This window comes from Bombus vancouverensis, chromosome 1, assembly GCF_051014615.1.
Source record: "Bombus vancouverensis nearcticus chromosome 1, iyBomVanc1_principal, whole genome shotgun sequence".
Classification (NCBI taxonomy): Eukaryota; Metazoa; Arthropoda; class Insecta; order Hymenoptera; family Apidae; genus Bombus; species Bombus vancouverensis.
The window spans coordinates 2,903,082-2,921,078 of record NC_134911.1 but is presented as its reverse complement, the minus strand read 5'-3'; the positions used below and the strand labels follow the sequence as shown (position 1 = coordinate 2,921,078).

At 27.3% G+C, this 17,997-nt stretch overlaps 1 protein-coding gene across 3 annotated transcripts; it reads left to right on the top strand.

Annotated features, from left to right (window-relative positions):
* The first annotated feature begins 174 nt into the window (after positions 1-174).
* LOC117160553 (uncharacterized) lies at positions 175-17,350 on the top strand. Of its 3 annotated transcripts, none has more exons than XR_013060878.1 (10): positions 175-564; positions 1,649-1,791; positions 1,927-2,166; positions 2,293-2,410; positions 2,513-2,657; positions 2,796-2,883; positions 2,981-3,344; positions 3,414-7,694; positions 7,856-7,891; positions 8,510-8,607. XR_013060878.1 is itself a non-coding variant. In XM_076625785.1 (10 exons), the coding sequence occupies exons 3-10, from the start codon at positions 1,946-1,948 to the stop codon at positions 8,863-8,865; spliced, it is 5,016 nt and encodes a 1,671-aa protein (XP_076481900.1). In that variant the 5' UTR covers positions 176-564; positions 1,649-1,791; positions 1,927-1,945; the 3' UTR covers positions 8,866-17,350. The 3 variants fall into 3 exon arrangements, 2 of the variants coding, with proteins under 2 accessions (XP_076481900.1, XP_076482313.1); XM_076625785.1 differs by having other exon boundaries at positions 176-564; positions 3,414-7,101; positions 8,510-17,350; XM_076626198.1 differs by having other exon boundaries at positions 176-773; positions 3,414-7,101; positions 8,510-17,350.
* Positions 17,351-17,997: the final 647 nt, after the last annotated feature.

Genomic DNA, 17,997 nt, shown 5'->3' with positions numbered 1-17,997 from the left:
TGAGTCATTTTACGAAATTCTTTTGTCAATTGGATTGATACTACTTGCGACAGAGTGATACAATTTTATATTTAATAGAAGAGACGTGGTTTCTATGTTTGCAGATGGATTAATTTGTGAAACATGCATGTGGTATTATGATAGGAATATATAAAATTATATAATCATATTACTTTATTTATTGTTTCAATAATACATATAAATAATAATTCATTTTGAAGAAATATATACTCGTTATATATGTAAACATAGAAAAATGTTGAATTTAAGTAACACTAAATTTTACAATGATAATCAGAGACACGATTATGATTTCGAAAAATCGAATCTACTTTAACATTTGGAGAAAAAATAATTTATGAAATTTGGATAAAATACATGGTATCTCACTAGCAATGATAAGTAAAAGAAAGGTTATTTTGTACAATATACGAGGGTTCCTTGATGGGTGCGACCGTACCTGTATCTGCAACTTCCGTAGCGACGATCTGAATGTTACGACAACGACGGCGTTGATCTAGCATCGACGCCAGGCACTGCGTTTTACTCGATTTTCAAAGAATTGTAAGTTTCGAGTACACTAACAACAGGCGACGCAAATTGCAATAAATTTACTTTCGTGTACGGCTGTGCTGTTGCAAATGCGAAAAACTGAAACTATGAGTTCGCTTATTTGCGAAGAAATGAAAGTGACGGCTATGCCCGTTTAGTTTCATTTTGTTGCGTGTATGTGTAGTAAACGATGTAACACAGTGTGACTGATGGAAGTGGGGGTATTGAGTTTCTGCATTTTTGATGTGCTTCTAAAAACAAAATCACGTTAAAAGAAACTTGCAGCCTCTCATTGTTGATTATTGACTGTTATTCTTTTAAATTTTCTACATGACATGTCTAAACGTCAATACGTAATTGTATTATGAATCGTACCGATGTCTCGACTATATTAAATATTATGTTACAACACGTGTACAATTATTACTGACTGTGAGTAGCTTGATTTTGTTTTCTTTGGTGTCGTTGTTATAGCACACGCTTGTTCTATGTATAGCGCAAAAGTATGTAATAATTCTTCGACTCATAATTAAGAAATCAATTTCAACTAACAAATAGTTAATAAACATGTCATGTAGAAATCATTGATTTTGTTCATCGAAATATTTCGTCAAAATATTAAATAAGTTATTACGATATATGAAGACTACAGGGAAAAATATGATAAGTTAAATTTCCTATTTTTTTTTGCAGCAAAGGAGTCTTAAATTCACTACATTGTCAATCAATCCTGTGTTATCAAGATTGTCTTTTTATTCGATTTCGGAATAAAACATTTTCTTACTTTAAAAAATTTTTAAGATACTGCTCATTATAATATTATAATATCAAAGATAAATATTGCTTGTCTTAATAATTATGACTTTGGTTTTCGCACAACTTTGTCAACTTATCAGCTATTTTTCAAATACTAGCATCTTTCGATCCGACAGATTGTTTCTGTTCTTCATTATATGATGTTAAAACACTCCTATTTAATCATAGAGTAACATCAAAATCAAAAAATTAACAAAAATGTACTTATCACGTTTTTCTTTTGTGACCTTTATATATATTGTAATACATTATATATACATAATCTTGTTGTTTTTTTTAGGTTTAATAAGATTATTTTTAATGAAAATTATGGCTCATTCTACACAGGACACGAATATAAGCAGTTCTTTTACCTTGATTGACAATTTATTAAACGATAATTCATTGACTAATAAATATTATCATTCTAATATATCATGAGAGGTAGGGAAAGAAAGAAGAAATAAACATACCAAACAATAACATTCTGTAATCTAATTGAATGTTATTTAGTGATAAAAACATCATATATTTTCAAAAAGTTGTTATATATTTTTATTTTATTGAATATTTATATAGTTTAGAAAAAGAAATAATAATGGATGAAAAGGATGAGATAGATTTAATATGGATATGCAATAGTCCTATCAATGTTTCAAAGAAATATGAAAATGAAGAACATGAGGATAATAGCCTCATTGATGTTAAATCATCTGAAAATATATTTCCATGGCTCAGTAAATTTAATAAAATAATGTGTTCATCTGTGGGACATAGAAATTACCAATTGTTAAAACATTTACTTTTCCTTTACACACAGTAAGATTATTGATTTTTTTCTGAAATTAAAAGAAAGATAATAATAACAAAATTATTTACATTAAAATATATAATTGCATCATAATTCATAGTTTAAAACTAATTGATCAATATTTTGCATTTCAGAAATATTTTAACCAGTATAAATACATATCGTGAAAAGACACTAGATATGATAAAATTAAAAACTCATCTACGTAACACACTAATATTTTTTCATCTTTACTGGAATGATATTAAAGAGGTATTGTTAGAAATTATGAATTTTATGAATTTAATAAAAAATTATATGAATTTAATAAAAGAGACAACATACTAATAATTTACTGATGAATGTTTTTAATAGCATGTTAGTGATTGCAACTTATATTTAAGTGAGATGTCAGTGATATTGGGAATATATATAGATATAGAACTCAAAACTTCTAAACACACTATGGATTCTTCTAAACTTGCTTCAAAACTTCTTTCAGCATTATGGATATATTTAAGTAAGTTAAAAAAGGTATAATATGAAATATATTACACCAGTAGAATTATTATATTCTTTTATTATAAAGATGGAATATCATTTTTCATACTTATAAGACACAAATAACATTAGAAAGTAATATTTACTTTTGTTTCAGGTAATTCAGAAAAGCATATTTTCAGAGTGCTGCTTAAACTAAAGTTTACTACTAAAAAATATGCAAAAGTTTGTGACCTTATATTTATGTACGTAAATATTTTATATTCTTTGCTTCTTAGTCTAAAAATAAATGTAGTATAAAAATGTCTTTTTATGTAATATAAACTATTCTTTTTATACCAGGAAAAGTTTTGCTACTTTTACAAAGAATGTAGATTCTTTGACAGATGTAGATTATGTCAGGTATTTGCTTTTTTTAAAAGTATGGAAAAGGATAAAAGAAACTGTTGAAGAGAAAAGGCAATTGAATAAGAAGGCTCTAACGATATTAGGTCCATGTATTCCAAAAATGCGTGACGAATTATTAAACATTATACCTAAAGCACCCACAGGGCTTGAAAATGAGACTATTTGGCTACTGCAATCAAATGCATTTGACTTAAAAACTGCATGCAATAATTTTTTAGTATTTGAAGAAACAATGTTTGCTGAATTTAAAGAAACTCCCTTAACAAGAACTTCCGAGCTGAATTTCCAATTATCACAGGTAAATTTTCTATTAAATAATATTTGCAATGTTTATATAACGTAATTCTTATTTTTTATTTTCTTTTAGAATTTGTCATATGATGTACACAAATTTTTTGCAAGTTATGAATTGAAGAAAAGTCATATAGGTAACTTAGAAAATAATTATTCTTTTGAAGAGAACATGAAAAACAGTAAAATTAGCAATCAACAACTTTCTTTACCAAGAAAAAGAAACAAATTTGAGAAGTATAAAAAGACATCGAAATTAAAACCTGGAGAGATAATTTTAATTAATTTAGCTGAGGAAGATGAATTAGGAATTGACAAAAAGAAAAAGAAGAAAAGGTGTCAAAGAAATTTAGAGTGGTTAAAAATGGCAAAGAAAAAATATAAAGTGCAGAAACAAATTGATGAAATAAAATATAGAGATCAAATAGAAATTGCAGATGTTTGTAGTGCAGATAACTTTAAAAATTGTTCTAATAACATTCTTCTAGGAGATTTACCAATTTTAGACAATAAAGTTAGTGAAAGTACAGCAAGTTGTACTTCAACTGAACAAAAATCAGTTCAAAATAATATTGATAATTTGGAAAATATACTTAATCGTATATTCGATAAGAGAAATACTGAATTGAAATGTATGTTTCAACATAGGTGGTGTGATACATGTACTTCATCAATAAAACAAACTGATGTGCAATGCAGTAAAATTCTATATTTACTGAAATTTCTAAGCACTGTGGGACAAAATACTAAAGAACCAAAAGCCATATTAAATTTACTGAGAGAAAGTAGGGATGAAAATATGTCTTCTGAACATAGTTTTTCTTTTAGAAACACAGCTAATGAATCTAATGAAATAGATACTCAGAGTAAAGAATTGTTTTCTCAGCCAAAAAGTTCCATAAAGACAATATTCTTGTCAAGCGAGTGCCAAAATAATATTACAAATGTAGAATCTATGAAACAACAATTGCCAATAAATACAGATTGTAATGTGATAGAAGAAAATACTTATTGCCAAACTGAATCTGCTTATGTACAAAATGATGATCATTTACATAATTTACGATCTATGAGTGATCATAATTCGCAAGTGGTAGAGACCATGAAAAAGAACATTGTTCAGGAAATTCATGAATGTACAGGATGCTGTAAGAAGATTGAGGTAAAACCTTTCTCCTATCATAACAATAGTATATTTAATACAATAAAGAACGAAGATGTAACACATAATACAATAGATAATAATACCATCGATAAAACAACAATTTGTGACAAAAATATAATGTGTATGCTAAGTGATCTTGACAAATGTATGGACGTTTTAAATCGTATTGGTGAACATATTATGACCATTTATGCAGAAAAACAGCGCCTAGAATGTTTAAACAAAATGGACATATGTACTGTTTCTACTACAGTTTTGGGAAATCAGTGTGCAGAATCATCCTCATCATCATCATTGTTGTCGTCATCATCAGATTGGATACAAAATATTAATTCATTAACAAATACAGAAAAACTTAGTAAGATTTTGGAACTATATGGAAAAAAGGACTTATTGAATGTATGTAACTGTCAAAATCTTCATTTTTTAAATGAATTTCATAAATCAATCCCTCAATCAAAAGAATATCATTCTTATGGAAAAAATAATATTTTTTCTGGAAGCAAACCATCTTCAAACCTTATCTGTAACCATATAAAATCCGAATTTGAACAACCTATTAAGAAAGAAAATAAAAATCTTGAAATTCTAAAACATAATATACAAGACACAGATCAACATAAAATTAATGTACTAACAAATAATCAAACTTGTGACATATCTTTTACACATAATCTGGAAAATACTAAAGAATCAAATCAAGATATGCATTGGGAATCTACGTTACAAAATTTGTCACAAGAAGCTGATATAGAAGAATCACGTTCCATAGGGGAATTTGAAAATATCACTATCTTTGATAGTATCCTGTATGGTGATGAACAAGAAACTATTGAAGACGAACAAAAAATTTGGGGAGATTTAAAATCACCATTAATCTATGATAATTCGGATAGTGTATTACATTGCATTACAGAATTTTTTTCACAGCCTGAACATTTGCATACTAATGAAATGGAAGAAAAGTACATATTGTCAGATGCAGAAGATTCTCAAACATTATTATCTGAAGGCAGCTTTGGAAGAACTGGAATATTAAATTTTTTATTTGATTTTTATTTAACAAATATGGACTCTCCTTCGAATAATTTTATGTATTCAAACATACAAGCAGTTAATCCTCGGTTGATTGAGAAATCTTTTGAAGAAAAGACAGCTGAAAAAAATGATTTAGAAAATACACTTTCACAAGAGGATAAGGAATTGTGTAGTAATCAAAATCATTCTGTTAATAATAGCGTGGATATGATTGGATTTGAATTGGACACAAGTAGAGAAGAAGTGTTTGAATTTCTTCCAGTAATTAAAAGTACACCTTCATTCTCTGGTCAATCAATTACTTTAGTTAATTCAGATAGCATACTTTCTGAAGAGAAAGAATCGTTTCCTAAATGCAGTCTTTCTAGTCCTACTGATAAGTTTAATGTTGGTAGTCTTAAAGAAACATTTTATATTTTTCAAAAGGAAGATACTATTAATCAAACCCAATCATTCAGTGATAAAAAAAATGAAGATTTACCTGAAATTTGTATTTCCAACAACATTCCATCAGATGAATCTATGAATTATATATTAAATCAACAAGAGAATGATATTCATTCATTACAGAAGTATACATGTGTAGAACTTGAAACTAGTCCTTTAGTAATAAAAGAATCTTTAGATTCTTGTGATTTATTGTCTTCCACGGATTTAATATCATGTAATACTGATACAACACTGCAGCGCATTGAACAAACAGATGAAAGTTCTTTAAGACAAAAAAATTCTCAGGAAAACATGCAATACAATTGTGAAGAAAAACAAAATCATATTATGAAATGTAAAACAGAAATTAGTGGTCATCCACAATCTAGATCACCTAAACAGATATTAAAATGTAAAAAGAAAATTAAAACAAAGAAAAAAGAAAAGCAATTATCTTCATCTATTGTTCAATCTAATCAGAATGAATTGAGTTTAAGATGTTCACAAATTACTATTGTTAATCCTTTGGATTATGAAGATGTGCAAAATACATGTGAATCATCACTATCAACATTTCACATGTCATATTGTCAAACATCACCTAAAAATGGAAAGAAACAACTAAATTGTGCAAATGTTCAACAATCGAAGCGTATGTCTCAACAGAAGCAACAAATAGTATTAAATTTTCATGAAGATTCTATGGTTAATTCAATCTACAAGGAAGATTCTAAATTACAAAATCTCCAGTGCGTCATGGAAGATAATATCTCGGAAGATTCAAGAATGTTAAATGTACCAGAAAAATCATATGCAACTGAAGATAACACTCATTTCAAAATATCAAAAAGAAATATGAACATTGATACTAATATTACAAAAGCAAATTTTATAACAGATAACGACATAACTGAATTTTCAAATAATATAAAGTCTGCTAAGTGGATATCACAGAATATAAATGTACAGCCATCAAATTCTATTAAAGAACAAGCAATTTTAGATGAAGATATACCTTTGAAGAAAAGAAAATTAACTTCAACATTTTCATCAACTGTAAACACAAATACAAGTGTTAGTTCTGTAAATCAGCAAAAAATGCAAAGAAAGCATTATGTTTCTACTAAGAAAGGTAACTATATGTTTGATATCTTTGGCAATTTGCCTTTTTCCTTGAAATATGAGTCCATTTTCAATATAGTTATAGAATATTATTTTGAATAAATAAATAAAATGTCTTATAGCTAAATACTATCATAAAATGATTGTATTATATAAGAAAATTTACATGTATATTTTACATCTTATATACGTATCCAATAGGAGTACTAAAAACACATAATGATAGTTCTTTCAAATAAAAGTCATCATACTTATTTTAATATTTACATATTAAATTTCGAAACAAAGACAAAATTAATAATTTTCCACATGGAAGATCAACATTGGAAGATATTTTAGTACTTTTAGTGTTTCGTAAATTCATCATAATTAAAATTCTTTGCATAAACAAAAATGCAATTATAAGCATAAAGAAGAATAAAGTTTGTGGTAATTTGTAACTCAAGATTCATATTTATAGCTATAAATTTTCTGGTACCTATAACATTTTCCTAAGTGAAAAAAATGGTAATGTGATACACATATTTACATATTTTTCATCTATCTTATTAGAATATAATATTACATAAATGTATTATCTTTAAGAAGTAATATTATTCAGAGGTAAGTTTATTTCATATTTTTAGAGTTATATGTATATTTGCATATGCATATTTGTAAAATTTTAATATGATATTAGTAGTTATTCATTTTTATGAATGTAACGTTATAATATTTTTTATAAATATGCAGTATATTACATTAAATTATGTTTTTGTTTATAGGTGTGATGTATACAAATAAATTGAAGAATATAGTAGGTGAGTCAATGAAATGTAAACAAATTTCGAAAATAAGTTATTCCCAACAAAAACAAATATTAGGTTGTCCCAAAAATTCATTTCATTTTATAAGGGAATGGTAGATGCACAACATTTTTTGTTTTATATTATTTTATTAAAGTATGTATGGTCCATTTTGTAGTAATAGAACAAAATTTATATTAAGCTTTCTAAACTGATTACACAAAGAAATAATATATACACTATTTAATAAATTATAAATACATGCACTTTTTTGAGATAAAATAAATTTTTCATAACTACAGAATATTATATATTTTTAATTGAAAATAAGATACACATCATAAAATTATAAATGATAATGACTATATAATAATTTGTAAGAATAATTACAATGATTATGTTAGTTAGTCCTAATATCACAAAAATTGTTATTATATGATTATATATGCTTTTATTAAGAATGATACATATCTTTATTATTCTAACAAAGCAAATTTAGTAACATTATTATGCAATTTTAAGCGATAAAAATTATTTTATTTTATTATGATTGTAAAATTACTTGAAAAGATTATATTATTATCGTAATTATCTTTTATTAATGGCATTTCAATTATGATACGTTAATTACAGCGCAAAATAATGATAAAATAGAAACAAGTTCTACTGAAACAATAGAGAAGGTTGACACCTCTCCCGTTAAAGGAATATTAAATTACGAGGAGAAACAGAAATCATCAGGTGCACTACTCGAAATTTCAACAATGCAAAAGAAATTTGAATCGCAAATGGTATCGAAATCATTAAAATGTACAAATATTGCACAAACTGAATTCTGTGCGCTACCAGAATTGGAAATTTGTAATTACGACAAAATAAAAGAGGATGTAAGAGAAAATACATCAAACATCGCTAACATTAAAGAATCTATTTTCGAATCTTTTTCTATGAATGAAAAAGATATTTCTAATGCAATTAAAGGAATGTGATTGAATGAAAATATTGGAAATAATGGAATTTCTTATATTGGTGCAAACTTCAAGAAGCAGGATATAATAGACGATAAGTGCGATAATAATATTCGCAAACATATTAATAAAGATGTGCCCTGTGTATCTAATGAAGTATTTGGTGTGTCATCGCAGATAATATCTGCAAGGATGTAATAATTTACATAAAGTGGCAGATACTCATCAACCACTATACCATTGATCTATAAAAATTGTGTTGGCAATATAGAATTATATGTGTCATATATGTATTGTGCATCAGTATTATGTAGTTTACAAATTAATGTACACAACTTTCCTTCATTCGCACGCCAAATTGAGTAGCCCATGTAAAAGGTTGTATTGCTGCTAAATTGCACTATTATATTGTCGCACATTGCAAACAGTGTATACGTCTGGCGACGGATATCCATATGTTTTGTACCAAAATAATTCCTATTTTTTCCCAGTACACTCATCAATAGCAAAACTTTATCAATTATTGTGTAAAATGGAAAAATTCCTTTATAAAATAAAACATTGGAGACACTTGAAGTACAGTATGACTTGAAAAGAATGTTGAAAGAAGATACGAAAAATAGGTTGCCCTTTTAAAAAAGACATGCTACAGCTTACGGAAAAATGCCAATAAAAGTTGAAAAAATAGACAGTTATTCAGCTATACCTAAGATAGATTGTAGCTGCTGTAAAAGCGTTAGACAGTACGCGAAAGAAGTCCGACGAAATTGTTAAATCTGAATACGAACTATCTCTTGTGAAAAGAAAAAACCGCATGGTGATTATTACTGCAATTTGCATTTGATAGAAAGAAATTATAATAAAGACGTACATTTTGCCAGTTCGCATCAGAATCTCGCGAAAGAAAGACTAAAGCTCACTGTCCACAAATCACTATATCCGTTTATAGTTGCAACATACGCTTCTCTACTGACAGTGTTAACGTCAGTCGTCATTACAAAAACGATTCATTTCCTTTTTTTTTGGACAAATGTACGTTACTTTACAGTGACTGTTGCATGGAGGAGTGCTGTTAACATCAACACACGTATGAAGCTACATTTTGTAGACAGTGGGTGTAAGAATGCCAATTTCGATCGACAAAGTATCAAACTGATAATATCGTATTATCAAGAATCCCCAGAGAACAGTTAAAACATCCACGCGACGGAAAAAAATTAATCGTTTAAAGTGACTTAACAGAGAACTGATGGAGTAAGAAGGAACGTACAAAACAGTAAAGAAGAAATAATCGCCTCTACGGGAAGAAAGGAAGAACGGAACGTTCCTAAAGTAAATTATTCTTACGCCGATGCTGATTCAGAATGGAGTCCGTCCGGTGAGTCAAAACGCAAATGGAGAAAGGTTAGTCGATGATCGATATTATGGAAATTCATTATTGTAAGAAATTTTTCTGATATATAAATAATCAACTGTACATTACTCCATAAGACTGTGGCATCGTAAAAGGGTCCTTTCGTGATCGTGTGTGTGTGTGTGCATGCGTGCGTGCGTGCGTGTGTGCGTGCGTGCGTGCATATTGCCAATATTTCAGACTTCTCAACATTATTGTGCATGTAAAGAGATTCTTAGATAATCAATATACATATAGTAACCCTTTGAGGGGCCGCTTGACGAGCAAGCATCGCTATGGACGAGAGGTATTGGCGCGCGCAGTTGAGAAAATATACATGTTGAACGTTTGCGTTATTCATTGTCAAGACTTGTATTATTTTCATCAATATTTAGTTTATCATCACTGTCACTATTACTAGAAATATTGAAACGTCTGAACCGATTCCTTGTTAATTAAACGGAGTTCGTTTCCATTGTCTGAAAGACTGTCGTCACCTTCTATCTTGTCAGGTTCAAAATAATGTTCGTCATTACTACTATCACTATCGAACATGTTTTTTCTGGAACTTTTAGGCATCCTGTATAAGGTATTATAAACAATATATAAATTATATAAAAAGCTTCCTGATTCATCTGGCAATGCCATGGAAAGATTGAAATTCGTTCTGACTCGACCTGCATCGCGAGTTTACGTTAAACGGAAGATAAGATTTCTAAAGATCTATAATTTTCTTTCATCAGAAACATAATACTGTTTAGTTTACTGTACCCATGCGTAAATACGTATGATTATCGTTCGGAAAAATAGACATACGCCAGCCACTTCAAAATAACTGTACGGAACTGTGAACAGATTCAGGCGGCTACATACTGACACGCGTTCGTAACGATAAAAAGACTTGGGCGGCTATTTGCCGACACTCGACCGCAAAGGGTACAATATACATATAATATCTGAGGATCTCCTTACATGCATAATAATATCGTGTTCAGAACCCTGAAATATTGATAATATATATATTGATCATTTGAGGGTCCCTTAAACTTATAAATACTGTATAAATGAGAAGATAAATTATTGTGGGGAGATATTTACATACTGGAAAAGTGTATAGTACAACAATCGAAGATCAACATTAGTATAATTTTTCGAAGAATTCCAAAGCAACAATATGGAGAATGTTTAGATATCATAGATCGTACCTGTATTCTGTTAGACACAGGCAGTTTCATATTAAAAGAATAAGAACTCTTTTAGTGTTCGTAATTTCCTGTGTGTAAAATTGAGCAGTATTATCCTCCATTTTATCTAATTTCAATGACTACTTAGCTTTGATATAGTCCTAATAATTTTAATTCAATTGAGGATATCTATAATCGTTTAATGAAAAATATCCTCATTTATGAAAAAATTACTTTTGTGTGTAATTATGTAAATATAATATTGTAATGCAAAATAATTGTAAGCAAAGTTTTATAACTCTTATATAGTATGTGAAATAATTTACATTAACGAATAATTCTAAATGTATTATATCAAGCAGCATAAAGTATACCATATTGTGGTATAAGACAATTTGATATTTTGATGAGAATTAATTGAAAACGATATTTATTGATATTAAAATTAGCTGAGATGCAGATTTTCTACAAGATTGTGCATGTATGTGTATAAAAATCATAAAGTTTTATGCAACAGAATATCAATTATTGTAGCGCATAAAATTGCCGTTACATAATATTAATTACTATTGACATCACTTTAATCTTTCCGACATTGCAAAATATTAGATTTTATATTTCTTAATTTATAAAATTATTTAAATTCGAAGAAATAAGAAAACTTACTATACGATTTGTAAATGTACATAAATGTAAATAATACAGCAAAGTATGCTTTCAGATACAAAGTTTATAAAAGAAAGCATTTGAATGATCTCTTCAATAATATTTAAATTATAAACTTTTTTAAGATTTTACTTGCTAGATTTTTTGTTATTATGTTAGTTTTTTCAATGTACAAAATACATACTAAGGCTTCAACAAAGTTTTTAAAGTTACCATTTAACCATTTCTAAAATCTTGAAGAAACTCTTGTTCTTATTTACTTTATACTAAACATAATATTTTACGAAAATTATAACTTTTAGAGAAGATATGTCATGCCAAATACCTTTTTTTAACTAATTTAATTTGCAAAGAATATAGCAAAGTATATTAAATTGCTAAAAGTTCGAAGTATGATTCTAGGCAGTCTATTCTTTTTTAAAATAAATATTATGTATATCAAAAAATATTAATTACATATTCAATTTTGTAAGGTTTGCTTGAAAAGTATTATCTATTGGTTGTATTATTTATGGTTGACAGTAATCTTGAAAGCAATGAATATGAAACAATATTAAAGTAATATGTGATATTTTAATTTTAAAGTAGTTCCAATTTGATTTGTTGAATTTTATACATCCTATTATATTAATAAATTTTATAAATTAATTCTTGTCCTTGTAGATACATTGTTAGTACAACTTATATGCTACTTATTTTTAGTGCTGATAGTATCATTATCTTTATATGTTATATGTTTATAATATTTATGACAATTTTAATATTAAATATTGACACTAAACCTACCGACACTTCTTGTATACCTACTTCTATTGTGCCCGGTCAAAATGATCGGTTCTTAAAAAAAAGTTATTGCTTTTTGTTGCTTTTTGTTATTTTTATATAATTTCAATTATAAACTAGGAAAGAGTATTAAAATTGAACGGTAGTTATATAGTTTCTTTCATTCCTATACACCTTATATACATATAAATACACATTTTTTTAAATATATAAATAATATATAATCCTATTCGCCTTCACTGCATTTTTTACAAATTATTCTGTTCTCGAATGCACATTTGCCGCACACATATTTTTTGCATCCCGAACAGATTTTTGTAGTTTTGTAAACTCTATAATATTTTACTTGACAAGATTTTCGTACATGTGAATTCGAACTTGTATTTGTTGATACATGATACATTGTATCATGGTACATATCATGTACATTTGGTACATTTTCTTCTTCCTGCGATTCTTAATACGCAGCGCCAAGTTCTCTAACTAGAATAAAAATTCCTGCTTTAAAATTTGTTCTCCCATTGTTTCTTTACACAAAACCCAGGCGTTTATTCCAGCTAGATCCAGAATATTGAAAAACACCTGGAGGGGCCAGCTACAATATTTTCTTGCCATTTGGTCATTTCTCTAGAGAAATGCCATATTCAGATAGCCTTTCTTTTATACTGGTTGTATAAGTTTAGGAAAGTAATACCATACTATCTCGAGCGGTTAAATAGACTGGCGACGGTAGGTAGGACAGGCTACATATATTTCTTGGAAAAAAGAGAGAGAGAGAAGTAAATACTGAAGAATACATTGTATGTATATTTTAAGAAAAGCTGTATATTTTGATAGCGATGTGATAATGTTTAAATATGTGAAAGTTGTACAAAAGTTTGAGGACGGTCAAATTGACTGATAGTGGTAGGTTTAGTGTTAATTGCTTAAAAAATATAGAAAACATTTTATTTGACATAACAATAGCGATTACTTCTGAAACAAACCTTACTAAGTTTTAAGTTTATCATCTTAGTATTATGTAGGAGTAATTGAAATAAAAAAGAAGTATTTTTCAGAAGAAATTTATTGTCAACTATTGAAGTTACATATTAGTTTTTATAAGATATAAAAATTATATAAGCAAGTAATCTAATAGTATATAAGTAATTTAACATATCTAGTATTCATTAGTTACTTTTATATTAAAAAAATACGTTTCATTTTTGTTTTTTTTCCTCCCAAAGTACAAGAATTATACAAAAAGACTTAATTTTTAGTATTTTTGAAATATTATTAGAATAGTAATTAATTGTTACTTTTCTAATAAAGTAGTGTGTATTTTATGTTAAAAATTAAACACAAAATAAATTTGTTTATGCAGGTTTGTATTTTGTGTGTTTATGTAAAAGAGATGTTTTTATTTTACTTGAATTGTTAAAAATATTTACTTAAATTTATGTATTGTTTGCAAGTATTATATTTAGGAAATTAAGTCACATTATTGTATAGTACTATTTGACCTTAATAATGCAAGCTTTTAACCATTCGCCATTCCATTTGATTGCCTAAATAGAATTGTAAAGAACTATGATAGTTATTCTCAGTCAGTTTGTAAATTATAAATTATTCGAGATCATTACTTCTACACATATTATATTCGTCATGTAATTAATATACTTTTTTAATTCAACTAAGATAAATGCGATTAAGAATAAAAAATTATTTACCTGCAATATATATAAAAGTAATATAACGAATTATTTTGTATCCCAAAATCGTAAATGATACTGCGTAGACATTGACAAAGGTGTGAACAGCCTTTGCTATTTTGTAGAAAATTGTATTCTCGTTTAAATATTTAAGAACTGAATTTTAGAAATATGTATAAAAGATTGCTTCTATATTTCAAACCATACAATATGTCGTATAGAATAAACGGCGTATAGAATAAAATAAAAGTATAGACATACTCATATGACACAAAAGAAAATTTATTTGTAAATTCATGAAATGTAATGTAATTGAACAGTTCTTCTATAATTACATTATAAATTTATAACTTCGTAAATTTGTTTTCTTCCTAATATAATTTTTCGAAACTTATGTACACCTAGCAAAATTGGGTATACTAGATCCATGTTTTATAAAATACAGCAAAAAGTATTGTACTACAGTTTAAGTTCGATCGCCGAAAAGAAATAGTCAAATAAATTAATCTTGTTTTCTTTATTAATGTTCCCAGACATACAACGATTTTACCAATATAAAATTGAGCGTGCGGAGTAAGAATCCCCCAAATATGTATTAGGTTGGCAACTAAGTGATTGCAGATTTTGTCATTAGGTGGTATTAACAAAATCCGCAATCACTTAGTTGCCAACCTAATGTATTGTTATGCATTTGTTTTTCGATTTTATTGTAGAGGTACGGTTACTCCACATTGTAAGGCACATAGCATAATTTGCTTTGATTTTCGTTTGTTATTTCGCACCAGTTTAACAACGACTTCGGAAAGAAAAGAAACTGATATTTTTCTTCGATAAATCATTGTATATTTATATTGTAAAGGAAGTTCTCTATGGGAAATCAGTAGTTAATGGTAGAATCCATTTTATTGTACATAAAATAATAAATAAATTTAGATATGAAGGTGCAGTAAAAAATATTCTTTCCGAGTATGACGAAGGATATGTAGCGCGAGAAATTAAAATTAAGCTCACTACTAATGTGCCAAAATTACCAATAGATGATTCTTCAAGACTTAGCAAGCCTGTCAAGGGGAACAATTCGTCAAGTTTTGCATAGAGAGGGGTACCACGGTCGAGTACCTCGAAGAAAGCCCTATATTTCCAAAGCAAGTAAACTAAAATGTTTGCAATTTGCCAAACATGTAAATTTCTATAAAGTTTCTGGAAAAATTTAATTTTTCTGACGAAATTAAAATTAATTCATTTGGTGTGGACGGTAAAGAAATAGTATGGAGACGATCGAATGCGCAGTTCCATAAAATTCATATACGACTATTTTAAATACAATGGCAGATTAATCATGATACAGGACTGCATGGCAACAGATGGAACAGGAAATATCGAATTTATAGAGGAAACAGTGGAGAAGATGAAATATCTGGGCATTTTAAAACGAAATTTATAATCATCGGTTGGAAAATTACAAATGTCATCAATATATCATTTACAGCAAAAGAAAGGAATGGTTGCATTATAATGTCCTAATATTATTGAAAACACCACAACTACCGGATCTGAATACAATAGACTATTTGTGGAGAGAATTAAAAGATCAATTAGAAAATTGTAATATAAAAAATAAAGAAAGTGGTAGAAGTGTGGGAAACGATTCCGATTTTAGTAATACAAAAATTAATCGAGATAATGCCGAGACGTCTGCAGGCAGTCATCGATACTCACGGAAATGCGATAAAATATGAACGTAGTATAAATTCTTAAAAACATTTCTTGCAAAGATTTTCTTTTTTTAAAATAAGTTTATGTAAGTAAAGTTGTTTTCTTACTTGCACACTTAACTGTGGGCTTAATTTTAGTTTACGAGATATAAAATTATCGCCTAGAATACAAAAATGCAGGTCTCAACTTTAGGGATCCAACGATTCAAAAGTTATATTAAAAGTATAAAAATTTCATTTTTAATTTTATTTATAACAGAGAGGTACTGAAATAATATATAATATTCAATTAATGAAGCCGCACATTTATTTATTTTATACATATATTTCTATTATACATGTTATAATAGATGCATATAGATTTGTATTTTTACTATTACTCTATCGAAGGATTAACAATTATTCATTAAACATCACACAATATTTAAGGAAACCATAGTTAATGTTAAATAAATAGAATGTACAAAAAAAGAAACAGTAGAAATTGCGCGTGTTTAATTAAACTAGGATACTATGTATTAAATATATGAGAAATACGACTTTGCGATAATAAAAATATTTCTATTATATTACTGTGTATTCAAACTTTTACTAAAAGGTAGGAAAAGGGAAAAGAAACTGAAATGTTTTAATCTGACCAATTCTTGAATAAAATATTTGTACTATACATGTATTTAAATATCAAAAAATATTTTCTTTTTTATATCATATGTATAATTATAAAATCAATTATTTAAGGACGTGTATTAGAATTAAATTAGATATAAATTAGATATACATAATTTATATTGATAATGATTTATAGACGTAAATATAAAGTTATAAATGTAACGCTATGATCTGTACGTATGAAAAATGAAATATGTGCCATTATGTTTTACTAAATAACTCTGTAACAAGATTAATGTGGACGTTAGGTATTTGCATTACTTTGTACACATTAATGTATTTTATGCGATTAACGTATTAATCGAATGATTGTACCAGATTTATATAATTTACAATTATACTAGTTTGTCCACAATGTACGATTTAGAGACTGAACAAAAGAATAAAGACAATGCAGCACTTTTATATTTATTTTTTTCTTGTCTTTCATGCAATAAGTTTTAGAAGATTAAAGTCAAAATATCTTTTAAACTAATCGTTATACCTTAATACCTTTTTATAAAAGATTAAAAAATGCATTAAATAGTGTATAAAAATGTATAGCTTCGCTTCAAAAATTACATTGGTATTAAAATTTCTTTAAATAAGAATGTAAAAAGAAATCGAAATGTCTTATTAAATATCCCCCCTGAAGTTAAGCAACTTTTATATGAACAAATTTTTCGTATTTTCATTAATTAAGAAAATAATAGCGTGTATACGAATAAATTGGGTATACTGTAATAGGATAATAAAATTATATAGAATTACATGAATATATATCTCTACAAAAATTTTCTAAACATATTTTAATAAATAAAATTTACTTCAGTGTTTTATTATGTTGTTAATATTATGTTAACAAATGATCTACAGATACTTAAAGGTGTATATATATATTTACAATTACATTGTACACAAATATTATAACTATATATATATATATATTATATATGTATATTTCTAAAGCTTTTTAGATCTAAAATAACTTTAATTTTCATATCTTCAATCTTTTTTCCTTTCGAAAGTCCAATTAAAAATATTTTTGATGCATAAAAACTACAACTATATAT